At 36.8% G+C, this 19881-nt stretch overlaps 1 protein-coding gene across 4 annotated transcripts in view; it reads left to right on the top strand.

The window, feature by feature from the left end:
• CDH12 (cadherin 12) overlaps positions 1-19482 on the top strand; it is a 220895-nt gene extending 201413 nt beyond the window's left edge. For 2 of the 4 annotated variants that reach the window (XM_040588449.1, XM_040588450.1), the window contains 4 exons: positions 4621-4742; positions 6326-6443; positions 11393-11644; positions 16368-19482. In XM_040588449.1, the coding sequence (XP_040444383.1) occupies positions 4621-4742; positions 6326-6443; positions 11393-11644; positions 16368-16867 (992 nt within the window). In that variant the 3' untranslated portion in view covers positions 16868-19482. Of the gene's footprint in view, positions 1-4620; positions 4743-6325; positions 6444-6621; positions 6745-11392; positions 11650-16367 lie in introns of those variants that run through there. The other 2 variants (XR_005827124.1, XM_040588451.1) reach the window with 2 other exon arrangements.
• Positions 19483-19881: the final 399 nt, after the last annotated feature.

Below are 19881 nucleotides of genomic sequence, written 5' to 3'. Positions count from 1 at the left end.
AGAGCTGTAGCAGGTAGGTTATATTATGAAATTCTCAGTTTTAACAACTGCCTAGTCAAGAATCTACAATTAAAACATATTTGTGGTTCATTTCAGTGTACCTCAAAATATTTATACATTGACCATTATCCACAGCATTAAAAACAATCGCCATACCTGTACTATGCCAGTAATTGGCAATATTTTGAAGGATTTGAGGTATACTATCTGTCAAAACTTTACATGCAGTTGTCTGACTAAGAGCTAGCACAGAAGAAAAAGCTGGGGTTTGAGGGGTGACATACTGCATACAACCAAAAAAAAAGATAAAGGGAAGAAAAATCTGAAGAAAAAGAGGGGAGGTAAATTAATATATTTCAAGAACTTCTGCTACAAAAAAAAAAAAATAAAAATAATTGTGACTTGTTCACTGCTGACATAGAAACAATGAAACTGCCATATCTTGTTAGAGAAAAAGTGCACTGAGTAGTGCCTCGACAAATACATGATTATCTAAGGAAAATGGCCCAGTACTGCAATTAGTTGCATAAACTTCCCTCAGGAACGGGCACTGTTGTTACCCAAGTATTTTCAGTTCTCCATGAACTTACCTTTTTAAAAATAAACAGGATCCAAAATAGTAAGTTCTGTTACTTAAAAAAATATTATTGTTAAAATACTTATTTTCTTTCTTACTGTGAGACAATAATAGCAACAACCCCTCTACCAACTTTTACACGCACCCTAATGGTCATTCTGCAAATTGTCATTTCTTGAACAGGCCAGTTATAAACAAAGCCCACCAGCTTTATCCCTATCAAGTCAGAGAAAAAAAATACATTAAACTGGCTTTGCCATCATTCCCCTTATATAAATGAAACAATTCAACTGTGAGCAGATGATCTAGATTTCTTCTGGCTCTTTAGGCATCTACAGAGTCACTGCCTAATTGCCAGCTGATTTCAGAATGAAACCCTGTATGTCAAATCCATTTGTTCAATTTAAAAATATACAGTTCCATAATATGTAGGCTGTTAAAAATATATATATATATAAAAATGTAAGATACTATGGAAACTAATATCTTTAACAGAAATTATCAAAATCAGCTAATATCTCCCATGTACATGATGCATAATTTTTGAATACATTCATTATTTTACTGGAAAAGCATTGCTAACATATTTGTGAAAACAAGGTAACATCTATGTTTGTGCTTTCATGGCAACATATTAATCTCTAATGTGAAGAATGTATCCTGAACTCCTCTTCGACAGTGTTTTACCTTAAAATAAACACACAAAACCTAAAGGAAAACCTAAGTTACTCTCTGTGAATTGCTGTGTTCTTTGCAACGAGTACTTCTAGGAGAGAAATTTCAAGTTTGGTTGTTTCTGCTGGTAACTGAGTGAACTTGACCTACTCAGCGGTTTTCTGATCTCTGTATATATTCAGAGTCGAGGTCCTGCACTCTACTGACTAAAATAACTTCTTAGAACTTTTTTGTTTCCTCTTATACAAAGGAAACAATTCAACTATGAGCAGGTGATCTAGATTTCTTCTGGCTCTTTAGGCATCTATAGAATCACTGCCTAATTGCCAGCTGCTAGACCAACCTGTTTTCATTCATAGGACACAATGCCTTTCTCCAAAGAGACATTTTGTGAGCAGGGATGACTCTAAATTGAAAACGAATGAGGATTCAAAGAGTTACTATTAGATATGTTCACTATTAATTAGGTATGTTCATAGGAAGTAACATTAAATATTGTGTGATATGGGTAGTGTTTTTTTGTTGTGTTTGGTTTCGTTGTTTTTTTTTTGTTGTTGTTGTTTTTTAGATTCTAAGCTGAGTTTGCAAGATGGTCAATTTACCCACTACCTGTAAACAGGTACAGCACATTTCTACTTGCAGCTGATCCTACTTAACTAGGGAAGCATTGGGAAATACCTTTTAACTTTGACAGAGGCCTCTTGAAAATGCTAAAACCAAGAAAGAAATAATGTAAAATTTCTACAGTGCCACCATGAAGAGACTTTGCTCCTTGCTGTGTTAGTTATAAACAACTGAAATGTGAAGATTTATTCAAACTACAAAGTAAGCAGCTAATGCAAATAATCTGAAGGGTCCATTGAGGACCATGAAGATGATCAGAGGGCTGGAGCACCTCTCCTATGAAGACAAGCTGAAGGAGTTGAGGTTGTTCAGTCTGGACAAGAGAAGGCTCCAGGGAGACCTTACAGAAGCCTTCCACTACCTCAAGGGGGCCTACAAGAAAGCTGGAGAGGGATCTTTCACAAGAACATGTAGTGATAGGACAAGTGGACAGTAAGGTGGATTGAGAACTGGGTGAATGGAAGAGCTCAGAGAGTTGTGATCAGCAGCGCAGAGTCTAGCTGGAGGCCTGTGGCTATGGATGTTCCCCAGGGGTCACTACTGGGTCCAGTCTTTTTCAACTTACTCATCAATGAGCTGGGTAAAGGGACAAAGTGTACATCTCTGCTGATGCTACAAAACTGGGAGGAGTGGCTGGTATACCAGAAGGTTGCGCTGCCATTCAGTGAGACCTGGGGGGCTGGGGAGTTGGTGCATAGTGGAACACAATGAAGTTCAACCAAGGCAAGCGTAAGGTCCTACACTTGGGGAGGAACAATCCCATGCACCAGCACAGGCTGAGGTTCACCTGCTGGAAGGCAGCTCTGAAGAGAAGCACCTGGAAGTCCTGGTGGACAGTTGCCCATGAGCCAGCAGTGTGCTCTGGTGGCCAGGAAGGTCAGTGAGGTCCTGGGGGGAGTTAGAAGAAGCCTGACCAACAGGTTAAGGGAGATTGTCCCTCCCTCTACTCTGCCCTGGTGAGGTTGCATCTGGAGTGCTGTGTCCAGTTCTGGGCTTCCCAGTTCAAGAGAGACAGGGAACTGCTGGAGAGGGTCCAGGAAAATGCTACAAAGATGTGTAAAGGGCTACAGAGATTCTGCCTTATGTGGAAAGGCTCAGAGAGCTGGGCCTGTTTAGCCTGGAGAAGACTGAGAGGGGATCTTATCAATGCATTCAAATATCTTAAGAGTGACTGTCAAGAGGATGGGGCCAGGGTCTTTTCAGTGGTGCCCAGTGACAGGACAAGGGGCAACAGGCACAAACTGCAACACAGGAAGTTCCATCTGCTTACAAGGAACATTTTTTTACTTTGAGGGTGACAGAGCATTGGAAGAAGCTGGCCAGAGAGGTTGTGGAGTCTTCTCTGGAGACATTCAAAACTTGCTTGGACACAACTGTGTGAGCTGCTGTAGGTGAACCTGCTTTAGCAGGGGCTTGGACAAGATGATCTTAAGAGGTCCTTTTCAACTCTGACCACTATGTGATCACGTGGTTCTGTTAAAAAAAGTAGCTTTAGGTTAGATATAAGGAAGATACTCTTCATTATAAGGGTAATGAGGCACTGGAACAGGTGGCCTAAAGAAGCTGTGGATGCCCCATCCCTGGAAGTGTTCATGGTCAGGTTGAATGGGGCTTTGAGCAACCTGGTCTAGTGGAAGGTGTCCCTGCCCATGGCAGGGGGGTTGGAACTCGATGATCTTTAAGGTCCTTTCCAACCCAAACCATTCTGTGATTCTAAGATTTATGCTTGAAGATTCAAGAAAACTTTTCTGGTACTTGAAATCATGACCCCATGCTGTGACTCATACACCACCTTGATTCATAGTGTACATTTCTTGAACTGTTAGTTTTGTTTAGTGGCTGCCACTCTTCTTTAATGCAAAATAATTACCCTTTTCACTCACCAGCTAAACTGGTTTTTTATGTATCTATGTTGCAAGAGGTCTCAGCATAAAGTAAAAAAGACTGTTGTCTACTTTGTATTGAATTAGTGTGTCTTTCTGTCATAGATTGCATTTGCCAGTGAACTTGTTTATAAAATTCATCTAGTGACTCATGAAGACTATCTGCATTGTTATGACAATGGAAAGAAGCACAATGTATACTGGGTTTTTTTTACCATTTCTTTTGCACAAATGCATTTGCTGTTTGCAAATAGTTACGCAGTTAAAAAATAATATCTGTTACAACATAGCCTAATGGTTTAACCATAAGTTGATTGATAGCTTTACATGTTTCACTGCTAAGTTTACACTGACTCTGGCTTTCAGCAAGATTTTTCTTTGTATCTTTCTCTCTTACTTTTCCTCACCTTCTAAATGGGTATGGTCCACTTACCTCCTTAATATTCTGAAGATGTAAACACTGGCTAAGTAATAAATATTGATTTTTTGCATTCCATTGTGCAAAACAGAATTCTGTTTTAATCATTGGAAGCATTTCCCACAGACTTCGTGAAAAGTGATCTGAGAAAAGTTTGCATCTTTTATTACAAGTGCAACTTCAAATCCTTTAATTTATGGTCTGATAAACGTAATCATGTTGGCTGCTTCCTTACCCAATGAAGAATAACAGATCAAAGTCGGGTATGAAATGATAAGAAGTTTGCTTCTGATTTCTCCTTAGTACAAATCAGAAATAAACAGAAGTCAAGGGCTTTTCCCCAGTACTAGGATCAAAACAGTTTACGACAGTCCATGGACACTGGTGATGCAACAAACATACATACTATCCCTTAATGTTTTTGTCCTAAAAATCATTTATAGGTAATCCACTATTAACCAGCAAAGTCAACGTTATAATAAATGTCCTGGATGTCAACGAGTTTCCTCCTGAAATTGCAGTTCCGTATGAGACATCTGTATGTGAAAATGCCAAGCCAGGACAGGTATTTCAAATTTGTAATACTTGCTGTTTTTGTTGGGGTTTTTATTGTTGTTTTGGGGTTTTTTTTTCCCCTTTTCTTTGCTTGTTTATAGCAATAGAAATTTCTGGGTCTGAAAATGACATCTTAGTTAGAATTCTTTTACAAATAAAATGTCTGTGTTGGAAATACGTTTTGGAGTGCTGTTTGTTGACCTTTATAGTCTATTTATAGTCTATGTATTTTTATTATCCCTGATTATATGAGCCTGAACCACTCTTTATTGTGCATTTAATAGCTGTGACAGGAGAAGGAATCCCTTCCTTAAAGACAAGGGTAAAACTACAGTGCATAAATGGAGTAGGATGGATTACACACATTTCAGTGTCCTATTCTGAGAAAAAGAATGCACAACCCTAAAGACAATCCTCCTGAAAGCTTGGGTCTTTTAAGCAGTTTGAAATATATATACATAGCAAGCAAAACCTATTTCAGATGCAGAGTATCACCTGACACCATGAGTGATGCCAGCATTAGTAGAGCTGGCCCGAGAAGCTGTTGGCATGTGCTCCTTCTGTGCAAAATTTGTGTAATTAAACACAGCGCTGCAAAACACCAAAGCCCACCATCATACATATTAGCAGCTAATACTGTTTCCAAGACAAGACTTGTAACTTCAGTTGTTCAACTTAGAGAGTGGATGCCAGCCATGGAAGGAACATATTCAGCCTGCTGTGTAATCAATGACTTATCTTTGTATGCGTGTAGCATGTAATCAGTCTGTGTGATTTTTACTGCTGTTATTACAGATTTGTCTATGACTTCATATGATATTCCTATCTCATCTTTTTTGTTGTTGTTTAATGTGTTTCAATTAACTACCATACAACATAATTTAACTTCTAGTTTATTAGACACCTTTAGTTTCTTATCCAGGCACTAAGAACTGAAAGAGGAACCCTTCACAGGGAAGGCTGAGACAAGCACTGAGCTGTCAAAAATTATTTTACACCTTTGTTACATAAAAAATGCCTTCCTCTTTAAAAGATCAGTGGCAATCCTGCTATGAAACATTTTAAAAGTACTGCACTTACCTGAAATCTAGTGGATAAGACTCTGGGACCCAAAAGTTTCTTCATACCTAGATGGTGCAGACCTTTCAACCATCTCTACTTCAATTAGAAGTACTAATTAGTAATTAGTAAAATTAGGGTGCAGCTTTGTGAAGTACTACAGCATGTGCTGGTCATAACTGTGATAGTAGGAGTGGCAGACAAAGTGAACTGTCTTTAAATACTCACCTAAAACAATCACTACTATTTTGGTAGGAAGGACAATTATTGAATACTTCTGCTATGAATATAAGGTAAATCTTTCTGATTTCCTTCAGCTATGTCAAAGTGAGACCTTCGGAGACATCATGAGTTCTCTGGAAGCTAAACTATTCATACGTCTCGCCTCCAGCGTCCAAATGTTAGGGGAATGAGAGTAATCCAACAAGATTCCGCTTCCATTGCTTCATTTGATGTTCACTTTACACTTCTACAAAACTTCTTTTAGAAAAGAAGAGTGAACTGACTTCAGAATTGATCTTAATCTGGTTTCAGGTGATACAGACTGTCACTGCAGCAGACAAAGATTTGTCACCCGCTGGGCAAAGGTTTTCCTTCAGACTGTCAACTGAGGCTTCCAACAAACCAAATTTCACAGTCCATGACTACAGAAGTAAGTTGGTTACATGTATCTTTCTTTCAGAGCAGCAGGCTGTGATTATAATGACAAACATGATTACTTTGTATTACAGTCATGTCTACAGACTAATTTTATTTTACATTTCTAATTGCTAAACTATCTAGGACATACATTAATATAAATTCAGGTTTGCACCTTTTCTCATTTTTAGGGGACAGGAATTGTCAGAACACCAAAGGCTGAGATTTCCCTACAGGCCTGCAAAAACACTGCTACCTGTTTTATTTTCCTTTAATCATTCAAAATCTCAGGAAGAACTCATATGCCAATGCAGGTATACCCTTAAACAAGGCACTATTGCTGCTTTGTTTAAATACTATTACTTTGCTAACTGTTTTCAAAGTACCACCTATTGTGCTTTCTGGAGGATGCATAGTCCTGCAGAAGAATTAGTTCTAAATATGGACAGTGCTGCTGCAGTGTAACACCCCACAACACTCTTAAAAATTTGTAGATTTATATAATTAACATATCTGATTTCGCCCCTAATTTTTCTCATAACTGATCATCTTTTTTTTTCTTTTTCACTTCAATGCTTCTTTGAATGGGAAAGAACAGCCCAAGATGAAAAAATTGATCTTTTCTTCTACCATAAACGTCTTCAAGAATGTAGTTGTGAACAGACACATCTAAAACATCATAATAAACTGTAGCAAATTTTCACCACTAATTACTTTAACCGCATAAAGAAAAAAAAAATAATAATGAGTTTATCAGCTATTAGGTGATCTTTAAAAAGCTGTGATACGTTAAACTTTTCACAAAAAGTGTTCACTTAGCAGAGAAAGAACACCTAAAACCATCCAATAAAGTTCAGTAACATTCCTTTGCCTATTTAACTATGTAGGTTATAAGTATTACTTAAAGAAAAAGTATGTAATTCTTAACTATGTTTTTAGATTTTATTAATTTTGTTCATTATTATTTTTAATTTAAATTTTACATAATACTGATGATGTAAAGGTTATTTTCTTGAGAATTAAGTAATCCAAGTCCTAAAAAGTACTAGAAATGGATAATACATAGAATGAAAAAAATTGCAGAAGTCACTTATTTAGCTTTTTTTAAAACCATTTAAGTATATCACCTACATTGCTTTTGAAGCCATACACTTCTGTCAATGTTTGGTCATATGATATTAAAGCCAACAAAATAAGCACGGCTATTAATCGTGAAGACCTTTATCATTAAGAAAATTCAGGAAGAAATAGATTTGAAACAGCAGAAAAATAAACTGTGCTTATTTTGTCTTTTTATATAGCTCCTTTGTGAAGATGGCAAGACAAATACAGTTTATTCCCAATTGTATTAGGTGAATTTTATATTGGTATGTCATAGATAGCTTAAAACCTTTTACAGATGAGCAAAGAATTTCATTTAATGATTTGTAAATACAGTAATGAAACCATATTCATTCACAATATTGCAGACACAAATAATAGTGTCTTCTGAAACTAAAAATATGTAGCTCAGCATTTTAGCAGAGATCATTCAAATAGGTTTCTCGAGACAGAGAGCTCAATGAGTATGAGGGGCAACCTCACAATGGATTCAAGTGGGCTTACTTCTGCTCTTGGAAGATTAGGTCATTACTCTTCTCCAGATGTGCTTACTCTATAAACAGTCTGGGTTTAACAGCTACTAGTATATAAAAATGTTGTGGTATTTTGATATCTAACTGTAATTATGTCAAGAAACATTTAAATGCTTTACATCTGTGTCCCACTGGATTTATAATTTTGGACAATGCTTAAGTTTGCTTCTCATTAATGCTGCACTGAAGTTTCTGTTATTTTCTGTTCCCTACTTAGCTGTTGGTAGTATTTCTTTGGAAAACTCAGCATAATAAACTTTGGTTATAAGTAATGGTTATAATTAAAGAGAAAAAAAAAGTTATCTATATCTTAACAGAAGCAAGAAAATATACCTCTTGATCATCCAAATATTTTACATGAATTACTTTCATCTTTTCACTTTTCAACACATTTGAAAGCCCATATGAGCAGTACTTTTGTAATTATGTGGTCTTATAACATAAATACTACATATTTCCAAATACCTTTGCTGATCTTTTTGTCAAGAATTCTTTAAAGCAAGAACTTTAATTTCTTTCTTTCTGTCCATTTCCTAAAATACCCTTTAATTTCACCAAGATTATTATTTTTTAATAATAACAAACTATTGCTTTAAATGTGTCTTCCAGTTCTTCTCAGGTGATTTTAACATACTTAATTCCTCAAAAGAATATTTAAACTTTAAAATACTGTACAGTAATTAAACTCAATGACCTTTCTCATTTACAGCTTTTGTGATGTGTGCTTAGTATATGAGTTTGATGAGGAAATTTCTCAAATATTATTAGATAATTAAATTTCCCTGTTTAACCAGTAATATTGACACCCAGATTACTTCGGATCTCAGTAGTCTGCTAAGAAACTTTCTCTACTGTATAAAAACAATTGCAGTATTTCCATTAAAATGGAATTACAAACCACCAAGGCACACAATTTTTCATGCATAAATATTTGTTTGTGTATGTACCTATACACATACTGTTAAAAGCATTTCCTAACACCTAATAAAAAAGACAAAAGTGGTACACTATTTACTGAAATAAAAGGAAGACAGGAAAAACAGCTTTGGGGAGTATTTTCCAACCATAAAAACCATTTTAATTTGTGATGATTTACAGAGCTATTAGAAAAATCTGTGCAAACAGAAACTTTGTATAATATTTTCAATATCTTCTGCCTTTTGTTTGCCAGAAAGTTGGAAGGTCTGTTCTGTGCACAATTTAAAAGTATAATAACACAACCTTATTTTCCTTATTCCTAAATTAAAAACACAAATTCCATTATCTTTTGAGTTAGCAATTATGTTAGTCCCAAGCAGCTACTTTGTGAAAGGAATTTTGATATTTTATTTTATTTTTTTTAGGAAACAATCTTGTCCACTGTGTAACAATTAATGCTGTTACAAGTAAAGGTGTCATTTAATATTTTTAAACGTCGGGAAGATCAATAACCAATGTTATTGTATACACCTAAAAATCACGGGTGGTGTGATATCACAGCAGGTGTAATATGTTTGTAGCACACTCAAGAGAATAAACTTTTCTGAGTTCCGTACTCAAAATATAACTTAATGAGGACAGGAGCCAGACAGAAGCTGCATTTGGAGTCTCTATAAATGTAAAGACGGGGAAATGTTATGTTTCTAGACTATGCCTTCAGCAGTGCTAAGACCAACCCAGCAAGAGTGAATAGAAGTGAGAGGGCCTGGGAGAGCTGGAGTGCTTCCAGCTGAACCACTCATCTTTCTCTTTCCACTCTGCTGGCCTCACTCTGCTCTCCAGAAGGGGCTTCCCTGCTGAGCACACTCAGTCACTCATGTAAGAGAGAATTTTTCTTCTCTCCAAACTATCACACACATCCTGAAAATGAATTTATTGCCAACAGACTGAAGAACCAGAAGCTGTCTGAACTTCGCGGTGCAGCTCTAGGCTGCTCTGTGGAGTTCAAACATGTCTGTGTCCATATTTTCAAAAGGACCCTGAACAATTGAAAGGGGTCATAGAAGAGCAACAAAAAATTGTTCAAAGTCAAAGACTTAAGAGCTTGATCTATTTGATTCTTCTCAAAGGAGAAAGTCAGATGGTTGCATTGTAACATGTATTAAAGTGATCTTCAACACAAAAATTAGACAAAAAAAGAACAGTAATAATTCTGTTAATAGAAATAGAAATAATAGAAATAAGATTAAGATGGATTACTCCAAAATAGATCTAAAAATCTTTATATAATGTAGATGATTAATCATAGGGAAAAAACAAGCTGAAGGTGGAAGTTGGTTTGATTCATACAATTTTGAGACACTTTTTCAAAACTAAATGTCACTAAACTTGATGAGTTCATGTGCCACGTTTGAGTTTGATATAAAAGGGAATTTCTGAAATAAGCATTTTTTTCAGTCAAGTGCTTTCTCAAAGGTGTCATAACATATCTGATTTCAGATATTTAGGGTTCATTCTTATCGTCCTTAATTAGAACTGCACACAAGTATTTCAGTGTGGAATTCAGAGCCCTTAATCCTTCTACCTAGTGACAAAACTCCAAGGGATAAAAGTTGTAACATAGACAGCAAGCGACCTCTCCTAAAGATATAGTAAAGAACATGGATGAGATGGAAAAATGGCAACTTCTGCAGGCTACCTTCATTCCAATCTGTCAGCTAATTAATTCTCTGCTAATTTCATTTGGAGTTTATTTTCAATGTAATTCTTTTAATCTGCACATCATTTATCTGCTACTCTGATTCAAGAAAAGCAGCGATCACTGAATATCTACTGGGAAAAAATGATAAAACATAACTTCTAGGAGTTCTGAACACACTCATGGCTAATTGATGGAAAATATACTGATTATGAAGTACTCAGTTAATTTCTGTACTTGTTTTTAATTGGGCAGGAACGTTGAAGGGGTTTTGCATTTTGTCCAGTTATATTACTTACAGTTTGAAGGAGAAATGAATTAAATGAGATGATTCTAAATCCATGTGCGAAGTCCTTTGGACCACAGGCTTGGAATATAAGGAGATAAGGAGAAAAGAAAAACTGAAAAGCCTTCCTAATATAATACCTGTAATGCTTTTTCAAATTATTATTTATGTTTTCTTCAAAATTTCAGCTGTCAAGCTAAGAAGTTTACAAGAAACAGAATATTACTTAATGTTCTGCAAGAAACAGCTGTACCAATCATAATACAATACCTTCTGTAATGATAAAACAATGCAATTACATAAATCATGTCATTCACTGAGTTTCCAAAATGAAATGGCTGCCTATTATTAAAGGTGATAAAAACTACAAAGGTGAATTGACGTACACACTAAAAATCCTGTAATGACTGTGTCATGTTTTACAGACAACACTGCTGGGATTGAAACCAGGAGAAATGGTTACAACAGAAGGCAGCAAGAGCTGTACTTTCTTCCAGTAGTAATAGAAGATAGCAGTTACCCTGTCCAGAGCAGCACAAACACATTGACTATCCGTGTTTGCAGATGTGATTCTGATGGTACCATCCAATCCTGCAACGTGGAAGCAATATTCCTACCAGTAGGCCTCAGCACAGGAGCACTGATTGCCATTTTGCTGTGTATTGTTATACTTCTAGGTTAGTTCTCATGAAACTGTGGGAAGTGCGTTACTCTGATTATTCACTTGTGAACTGATTTGTGTTGTTACTAGCCTCATCTATCATTTAACAAAAGCCATTGAAAATGTGTGGCAGTTTATGAGTACTTTAATGCTTCTATATGTTTCTGGAAAAACATTCCAAAGCACCGACCATGACTGTGAATCTGAATAATACCTAGGTATTTCTTATTGCATGAAAAACAAAAAAGCTTTCTGTGGAATCCAAACCATTTTTTTTTTTTTTTTACTCTGAAACAGTGTTTAAATACCTTTCCTGAAGGATTGATATTTTTAAATAATTACTAAGCTAGACAGGTCCTACTGAGAGTAACAGCAGTAAGTACTTATTAAGGGCCTTTAATTCTTCAAGACAGCATGAGCAAAAGCAGAACAAAGAAATGAGAGGTTAAAATTATTGTAATGTAGACTGTGACTGGCTAGATCCATGTAAAACTTTACAGGCACATTTTAATTTCAGGCAGGCATGGATTCCATAAGGTGGCATTGTCATTTGATCTACGTTATATTTAAATATCGCCTTATTTACTGCATGCCCAAAGCAGTCAATAGTCATGTGCAACCTACTTATAATGCACCCTTAAGGAACTGATAACAAAATAAAACCAACTTTGTAGCTCACACAGGCCCAACGTAGGCTGCAGAAAACAGACTGATGCTTACAGATGCTAGCCTATGACTCATCTGGGCTTCCTAGATCTGATAATACTCCTTACATAGGTCTAATGCATAGGCAAAAATGGCTGTAGACACAGAATATAACATATGGATACTGCCTTGCATTTGAATAATACAGTAATCCACCATTTAAGTAAATTACTATAATAGCTTCTGAGTAGCAGTGGGTAAAAGTCAGAATTTCTGTTCTGTGTAAAACTTTTATGTTGTGAGAAAAGTTGTTTCAGCTTGGAAGAATGGCAGACAGTCATACTTCCCATGAATAGAACTTACTAACAAGTACACCCATTCTGAAGAATTTTAAAACAAAGTAAAACAAAACAAGCAGTTCATTTTTTTTGGAAGCAAAAAGAATGCTGTCTCCTTTACCTTGGGACTACTTTTTTACTTCTAGAGGTTTCCTAGATAAAAGCAGCCAGGGGTGAGCCTCAGCATCAAAGAAATTCCACTATGAAAAAACCTTTAACATTTTCACATGAAGAGATAAGTCAATCAGAGCTCTGTCTTAACCTCTATGTTACAGAGCAAAGTGCCTAGAATCCCTAAACACACAGCTGCAGGACAAGCTGCCACATTTGTGTCCAGTAAAAATGGCAGAGTATCTGGGGAAGTGGGAAGCCTGAATTTCCTCCAGATTTGCTGGGTCATCATGGAGGCCTTCAATGGAACTGTGTTTGTGTTTCCCTAATGGTTTGTTGAAATAAACAGGTTTTTTTATTTTTTTAAAAAAAGCACGTTCAATGAAAAATAATTATGTCAAAGGACTCCTTACCAGCTTTGCTGCTGATTGATGCTCTTGGAAAATACAAAGCTAATGAAGGTATTTTAATTCCCACTCTGCTCAGATTGCTAGACTGAATTACTGAGATTATGCTTGGAAAAGAGGTTTTGGTCCTTTAATAACCCGCTTCATTCTAATCAGCCTGGTAATATTACGTAGAAAAACTAATGTATAAATAATGAGATCTCCACTTCTGTGTGTAACCTAAGAGAATGGTGTTTATCTTATATCCAGACTTTCTCCTTACTATTCCATTGATCAATTTAAAATCTCCTTTTAGGTTTTCATTTCTTGCTATGAACCTGGCCTCAAACAGAGTCATTAAAATAGTAGTTGAAGTCGTTCTTGTTGAACTAATTTCTACAAAAAAGATAGTCAACATATCACCAGAATCAGGAGTTATTTTAGGCCACACAGCCTGACCATGAGTTTATAATCATTTCAACTCCTGTATTCATTATTGTGTTACTTCACCAAGAGCACTTAGAACACTGTCAGTTCTACCAAAGGCAGTTTAGGGAACAAAAAATAATAGAAGGCCAGTTTTGTATAAGAAGATTTTGCATTCGATGAAATATATCTCCAAAGACAAACTATTGGGAAAGTAACCAAAAACAATGAAAGAAAACCCACCACATGCTGATTGCCATTGAGATGCCATTTGGAATAAAACCAGTTTGTAACGTTTTATTTTATATAGAATCACAAAATCACAGCTGGAAGGCACTTCTGAAGATCGTGTAGTCCAACCTCCCTGCTTACAGCAGGGTCAGTTAGAGCGGGTTGCTCAGTAACCAGCTGGGTTTTGAGTATCTCCAAGAATGAGTACACCTAACTTCTCTGGGCAATATGATCAACGCTTGCTTGACTATTCTGACAGTAAAGCAGCTTTTTTTCTTACATTTTAATGGAATTTCCTGTATTTCCATTTGTGCCCATTGCCTCTTTTCCTATCACTGGGCACCACTGAGAGAAATCTGGCTCCATCTTTGCTTCCATCCATCAGGTAATTATACACACCGGTAAGGTCCCCCTGAGAATTCTCTTCTCCAAGCTGAACAGATCCAACTCTCTCAGCCTCTCCTTGTATGGCAGATGTTCCAATCCCTTAATCATCTTTTTTTGCTCTGCACTGACTCACTCCGGAAAGTCCATGTCTGTCTTGTACTGAGGAGCTCAGAACTAGAGGTAGAACTCCAAATGTGCCTGCCTAGGGCTGAAAAGAGGGGAATGTCTTGCTGACAGTGCTTTTCCTAATACAGTTCCAAATATTTCTGGCCTTCTTTGCCAGAAGGGCTCATTCCTGGCTCATGGTGAACTTGTTGTCCACTGGGATTCTAGGTCCTTCTCTACCAGGCTGCTTTCTGGCCAGTCAGCCAACAACATCTACAGTATGTGATTATTCCTCACCATGTGTTGGATTTGGCATTTCCCTTTGTTGAACTTCATGGGGTTCCTGTTGTCCCATTCCCTCAGCCTGGTGAGGTCCCTTTGAATAGTGGCACAATGCCTGCTTTGTAACACCTGCAAACTTGTTGAGGGTGCACTCAATCCCATGATCCAGGTAATTTATGAAGATGTTAAATGAAACTGGTTCCAGTATCAACCCTGGGGTACATCATTGGTGGCTGACCTCCGTCTGGTCTTTGGTCTGTTGATCACTGTTGCTTTTTCAGTTTTCCTGAGAAGGTTGTCACAGAAAAGAGCATCAAAAGCTTTGCTAAAGTTAGGATAAAAATAATGCACTTTACACCCTTCATCCACCAGTCACCTCACTGTGGAAGGCTATTGGATGTGTGGAGCAGAATTTCACCTTCATAAATTCATGCTGAGTACTCTTGATCTCCTTCCTGTTCTTGCTATGTTTGAAAATAGTTTCCAGAATTATTTGCTCCATCACTTTGCCAGGATCAAGGTGAAGTTGTCTGGCCTGTAGTTCCCTAGGTCATTTTTGCCTTCCTTAAAGATAGGAGTGACACTTTATCCAGTCCTGAGAAACTTCTCACGGTCCCCATGACCTTTCAAAAATTATCACAAGTGGCCTCACAATGATGTTAGTCATCTCCCTCACCATTCGTGTGCATCCCATCAGGTCCTGTGCACTTGTGCTTCAAGTTTGTTTAAGTCTTCACTAACCTAATCATCTGCCACCAAGGATAAGTCTTTCTTGTTCCAGACTTACCCTCTGATCTCAGGGACATGGGATTCCTGAAGGACAACTTTACCAATAAAGACAGAGGCAAAGAAGCCATTGAGTAGTTTGGACTTTTCTGTGTCCTTTGTCAACACAGCCCCTGCCTGATTCAGGAGTGGGCCCGGATTTTTCTTTCTTTTTTTCTTTTTTTTTTTTTTTTTCCCCTTGATGTTGTACAAGCCCTTCTTCTTGTCCTTTGTGTCCCTTAAAAGATTCAATGCCAGATGGGCTTTGACTTTCCTAATGAACATCCCTGCATGTTCAGACAGCCACTGTATATTCCTCTTGTTTCACCTGTCTGTTTTCACCTCCTATATGTGTCCCTTTTTTTTTTTTTTTTTTTTTTTTTTTTTAATACGTGAGCTTAGTCAGGAGCTTTTCATTCATCCATGCAGACCTCCAGCTGCCTTTGCTTGATTTACTGCTCATCGGAGCACTGTTGAGCTTGGAGGAGGTGATACCTGAAAATCAACCAACTCTCTTGGACCCCTTTTCTCTCCAGAACCATTTCACATGGGATTTTTCAAAGCAGATCGCTGAAGAAACCAGTGTGCTCTATAAAAAGCTGATGTAGGATTATTTTTTCTCCACTTCAAAGATTCTCACCCGTCGTTATCATGCCCCCCCCCCCTAATATTATGGAAGGTTTTTTGCTCTGCAATATGGATATTTAGGGATTTTTGGCAACAGAAGACATTTTAAAAAAAAACCCATCTCTCCCTTTCTGAATTAAAAATCTGAAGTCTTTCCAATTATATTTGTTTGCAAAGCAGGCCAGTAAGACAATTATTTGTTACTTCCTTCAGAAGCACAGCAAGCACTAAGGAAAGTTAGACTCATACATCAAACAGCAAATGACTTTTCATTGGCTAGAGCACTGTTATTTTTAAAATAATAGTAGGAGCATATCCTCTAAGGAAAAAGGTCCCTTTGATTGCTTGCAACTTTCAAAGGAAGATATAATGGTATGTCATCAGAGTAGCAAATTATTTTTGAGCGTGTCTTAACTTCGGTTTTCTCTCATTACAGTCATTGTGGTACTGTATGTAGCACTACGGAGGCAGAAGAAAAAGGACACTCTGATGACCTCTAAAGAAGACATCAGAGATAATGTTATCCATTATGATGATGAAGGAGGTGGAGAAGAGGACACCCAGGCTTTCGACATAGGTGCCCTGAGGAATCCCAAAGTGATTGAAGATAACAAAATACGCAGGGACATAAAACCAGACACCTTGCGTTTTCCACGTCAGAGACCACCAGTGGAAGATAACACAGACATAAGAGATTTCATTAATCAAAGGCTGCAGGAAAATGATGTAGATCCGACTGCACCCCCTTATGACTCCTTGGCAACCTATGCTTATGAAGGAAATGGATCTGTTGCAGAGTCTCTCAGCTCTATAGACTCCCTTACTACAGAGGCAGACCAGGATTATGACTATCTGAGTGACTGGGGACCTCGTTTTAAGATCTTGGCAGACATGTTTGGAGAAGAAGAAAGTTATAACCCTGACAAAGTCACTTAAGTACAACTACAACAGTGAAACAAAAATAAAAGGAAACCAACAACAAATCTAAAAGATAAACCTAAGCTTTATATACAACAGGATTCATTTGATTATAAAAGACGGCAACTGTTTCCAGCAAGTTACTGCATTTATCATACTGTCAGTTTTGGTTTGATCTGCAAAGGAAAGATAAATCCTGTAATATACACAGTTTTTTGTTGTTGTTATTTTGTTACTCTGGAATTATACTGAGACAAGCTCAGGCCTACAAGGTACAGTTTACTGACCTGACTTAGAAAGAAGATAGCTTTCTGGCATCACGGTGGAAGAGTGGTAGCTTTTTCGTAATTCCACTAAAGTGCCTATTGAAACTTTTATCATTTAAGTGGTAAAGTCTGCTGGGATGGTGTTACAAAACTGAATGGTAAATTGGACAAGAACTTTAAGACAAGAAGCAATAGCAACATGCTGACTTCTTTTAGAACAAAAATGGAGATCACTTCCTGGAGTATATCTAATGACTAAAACTAAGGAGGGTGGGGGGGTGGGTTGTGTGTACATTGTGTTTGGGGATTATGTTTGGTTTTTTTAAAAGAAGAAAACAATATGTCAAGATGTCATATTTTTTCTTCCAAAATTTCACTGAAAAATTACATTTGAAATGCTATTGCTCACTCTGAACATGTAAATCCCAAATTAAAAAGGAAAAGATCTTAACATACGTCAGTGAATATTTAAAATGTTCATGCAAATATTACATTTTTCCAAAATAATTAAAAGATGAAAGCAGCTATTCCTTTATGTGAAGGAAATTTCCCTTGGCTCACCCTCTTCTTTTAAAATTAGACTAGTATTAGAATGTAAAATGGAGAGGGTTTCTTAAAAGTATTATTGTATTTTTAGTACCAAGAATTTTTTCCCTTGTAACTACGGCTAAAGAAGTACATGTAAAGAACTCCACATCACTTTCTTTGCAATTAGATTGTTACTCTGTAGGTACTATAGACACATATTATAGAGATAGTTTTTTTTTCAACTGACCATCTGCTACAGTTCAGCATATCATTGCATATCACTGTCACACCCACATAATACATTTCAGAAAGCCTTTTTAAAGAGGGAATTTGCTCTTGCCAAAATATTAACAGAGGCAGAATAAAAATATAAACCAGTACGTTTGTCCACACTTTATGTACATATCCATTCGTAAATGTAGCTGTACAGGTAACAGAAATACAGATATGCACAAGGCATTATGCCATGAAAGATCTCCTGTAAAACTGTTTCATGTGACTTTTACTGATGATCTAAGGCATAGATGTTTTGTAAGAAAATGGTTTATGTCCCCCAAAGTGCATATATCCTTATATTCTCCTTCTAAAATCTCCACAGTGCTATATAATCTGCTTGAGCTCTACACATGATTAATGGCACTGGCAAGGTCAGCCCAAGTCTTTCATGAATCAGAGGTCTTTTATTCACCTCAGCTCTACAGCTTACTTCTGCTGCTGCTGAAGAATTAATAACTATCAGATATAGTTAGCTCACAAGTCTGATATTAATGTACACAAAGATCCCTTTACTCTCGGGGAAATGTAAAGGTATTTCAAAGCTGTATACATTAATTTCCCAATGAAAGTTTAAAAGGTGTATAGTTTAAATAAGTGTTGGATCGTTAGGTACAATTGGACAGGGCGGTATTAAAACCACAATTGGTATAGCTTCTATCAGCAGAGTGCTGAGGAAATGTGACACAACATATGGTAACAAGAAAGGTCTCTGTTTTGCTTGGTTTTTTTTTTTTTTTTCTTTATCAGCAAAGATATCCTATGTTCCCTGAAAGGCAAACTAAGCTAACAAAAGCTCTCATCTCACAGGACAAGGAAGCAGATGGAGTGGCAGGGCCTATTTACCAGCAGAGCAACTTTCATGTGGAAACTGATGGTTTTAATTTTTGCACATCTTGATAGAATAGCAAAGGCAACATAATACTGCAGAGTGGGCCTAAACCAGAGCTCTGGGGGAAAACAAACCAACCAACCCAAAACATTGCTATAGTTACAACATAGATTTGATTCATACAAAATTCCCACTTGTTAACATAGGTAGCAATGCTAAATATGCACGTAGCATATGCACGGCCATGCTTCCTACCCTGCTGCCACAGATAAAATAAGCATCTGACACTGCTCATTTACAGGTGTGCAGTCCTGCAGCCAAACTCTGCTTTTCGTAACTGCTTTAGTCCTTTACATGTATTTCACTAGTAAAGTCAGCATAAGTGAGAGCAGTGTTTGATATTTTGACATCGTGGCATGCTTGTTCCTGAGAAAGTTGCGTGTATTTGTAGTGGGTACTGGGTGGACATTACCGCTCTTGACTAGGTTGGCAATTGCTCTAAGCAGAACAGTCTGTGCCTGACTTCCAACATGGGTAGACAGAAAATGTGGTCTTAAACATACTGCTACACACAATCTAATATTTGAGAGTGAGTTGTTGTATGTTAATTTAATACCAAATTGAATATCAAATGAACATTTTTGACATTCAAGAGGTTTGTAATTGAGATGTTTCTATCATATAATTAATAAACCTCCAGGAAGATTTTTTTTTTAAAGTATGTAATTACTAATGCAATTGTCCTGTAAAATCATAATTAAAATCTTTTAAGACCTTTCTTTTAAGAGTGATCAAACAATTTTAACTTAATGGGTATTTTTTCTAAACAGCTCTGTAGAATTAAAGAAAATAATTGCTTTTCATTTATGTGTAAGCTGGGATCCAGGAAATCTGTGTTTAATTCCATGTTCTCTCACTTCCCCCCCCCCCCCCCACCCCCCCCTTAAAGGTGCTTGTCAGGTTTTTAACACTTTATTTTTTAAAAGGTAATTAGATAAATATTGAATTTACAAGATTTAAAATATTTCAAGATATCTGAGATGACCTGAAGTCAACGGAATTAAGGAACCCCAGTGCCTTTGTAAATTGTATCAGATAACTACTTCAGTTTTCAAGCACTATATCTTCAAAAT

Source organism: Falco naumanni, chromosome 3 (genome assembly GCF_017639655.2).
Source record: "Falco naumanni isolate bFalNau1 chromosome 3, bFalNau1.pat, whole genome shotgun sequence".
Taxonomy (NCBI): domain Eukaryota; kingdom Metazoa; phylum Chordata; class Aves; order Falconiformes; family Falconidae; genus Falco; species Falco naumanni.
This window is presented reverse-complemented; position numbering and strand designations above follow the sequence as displayed.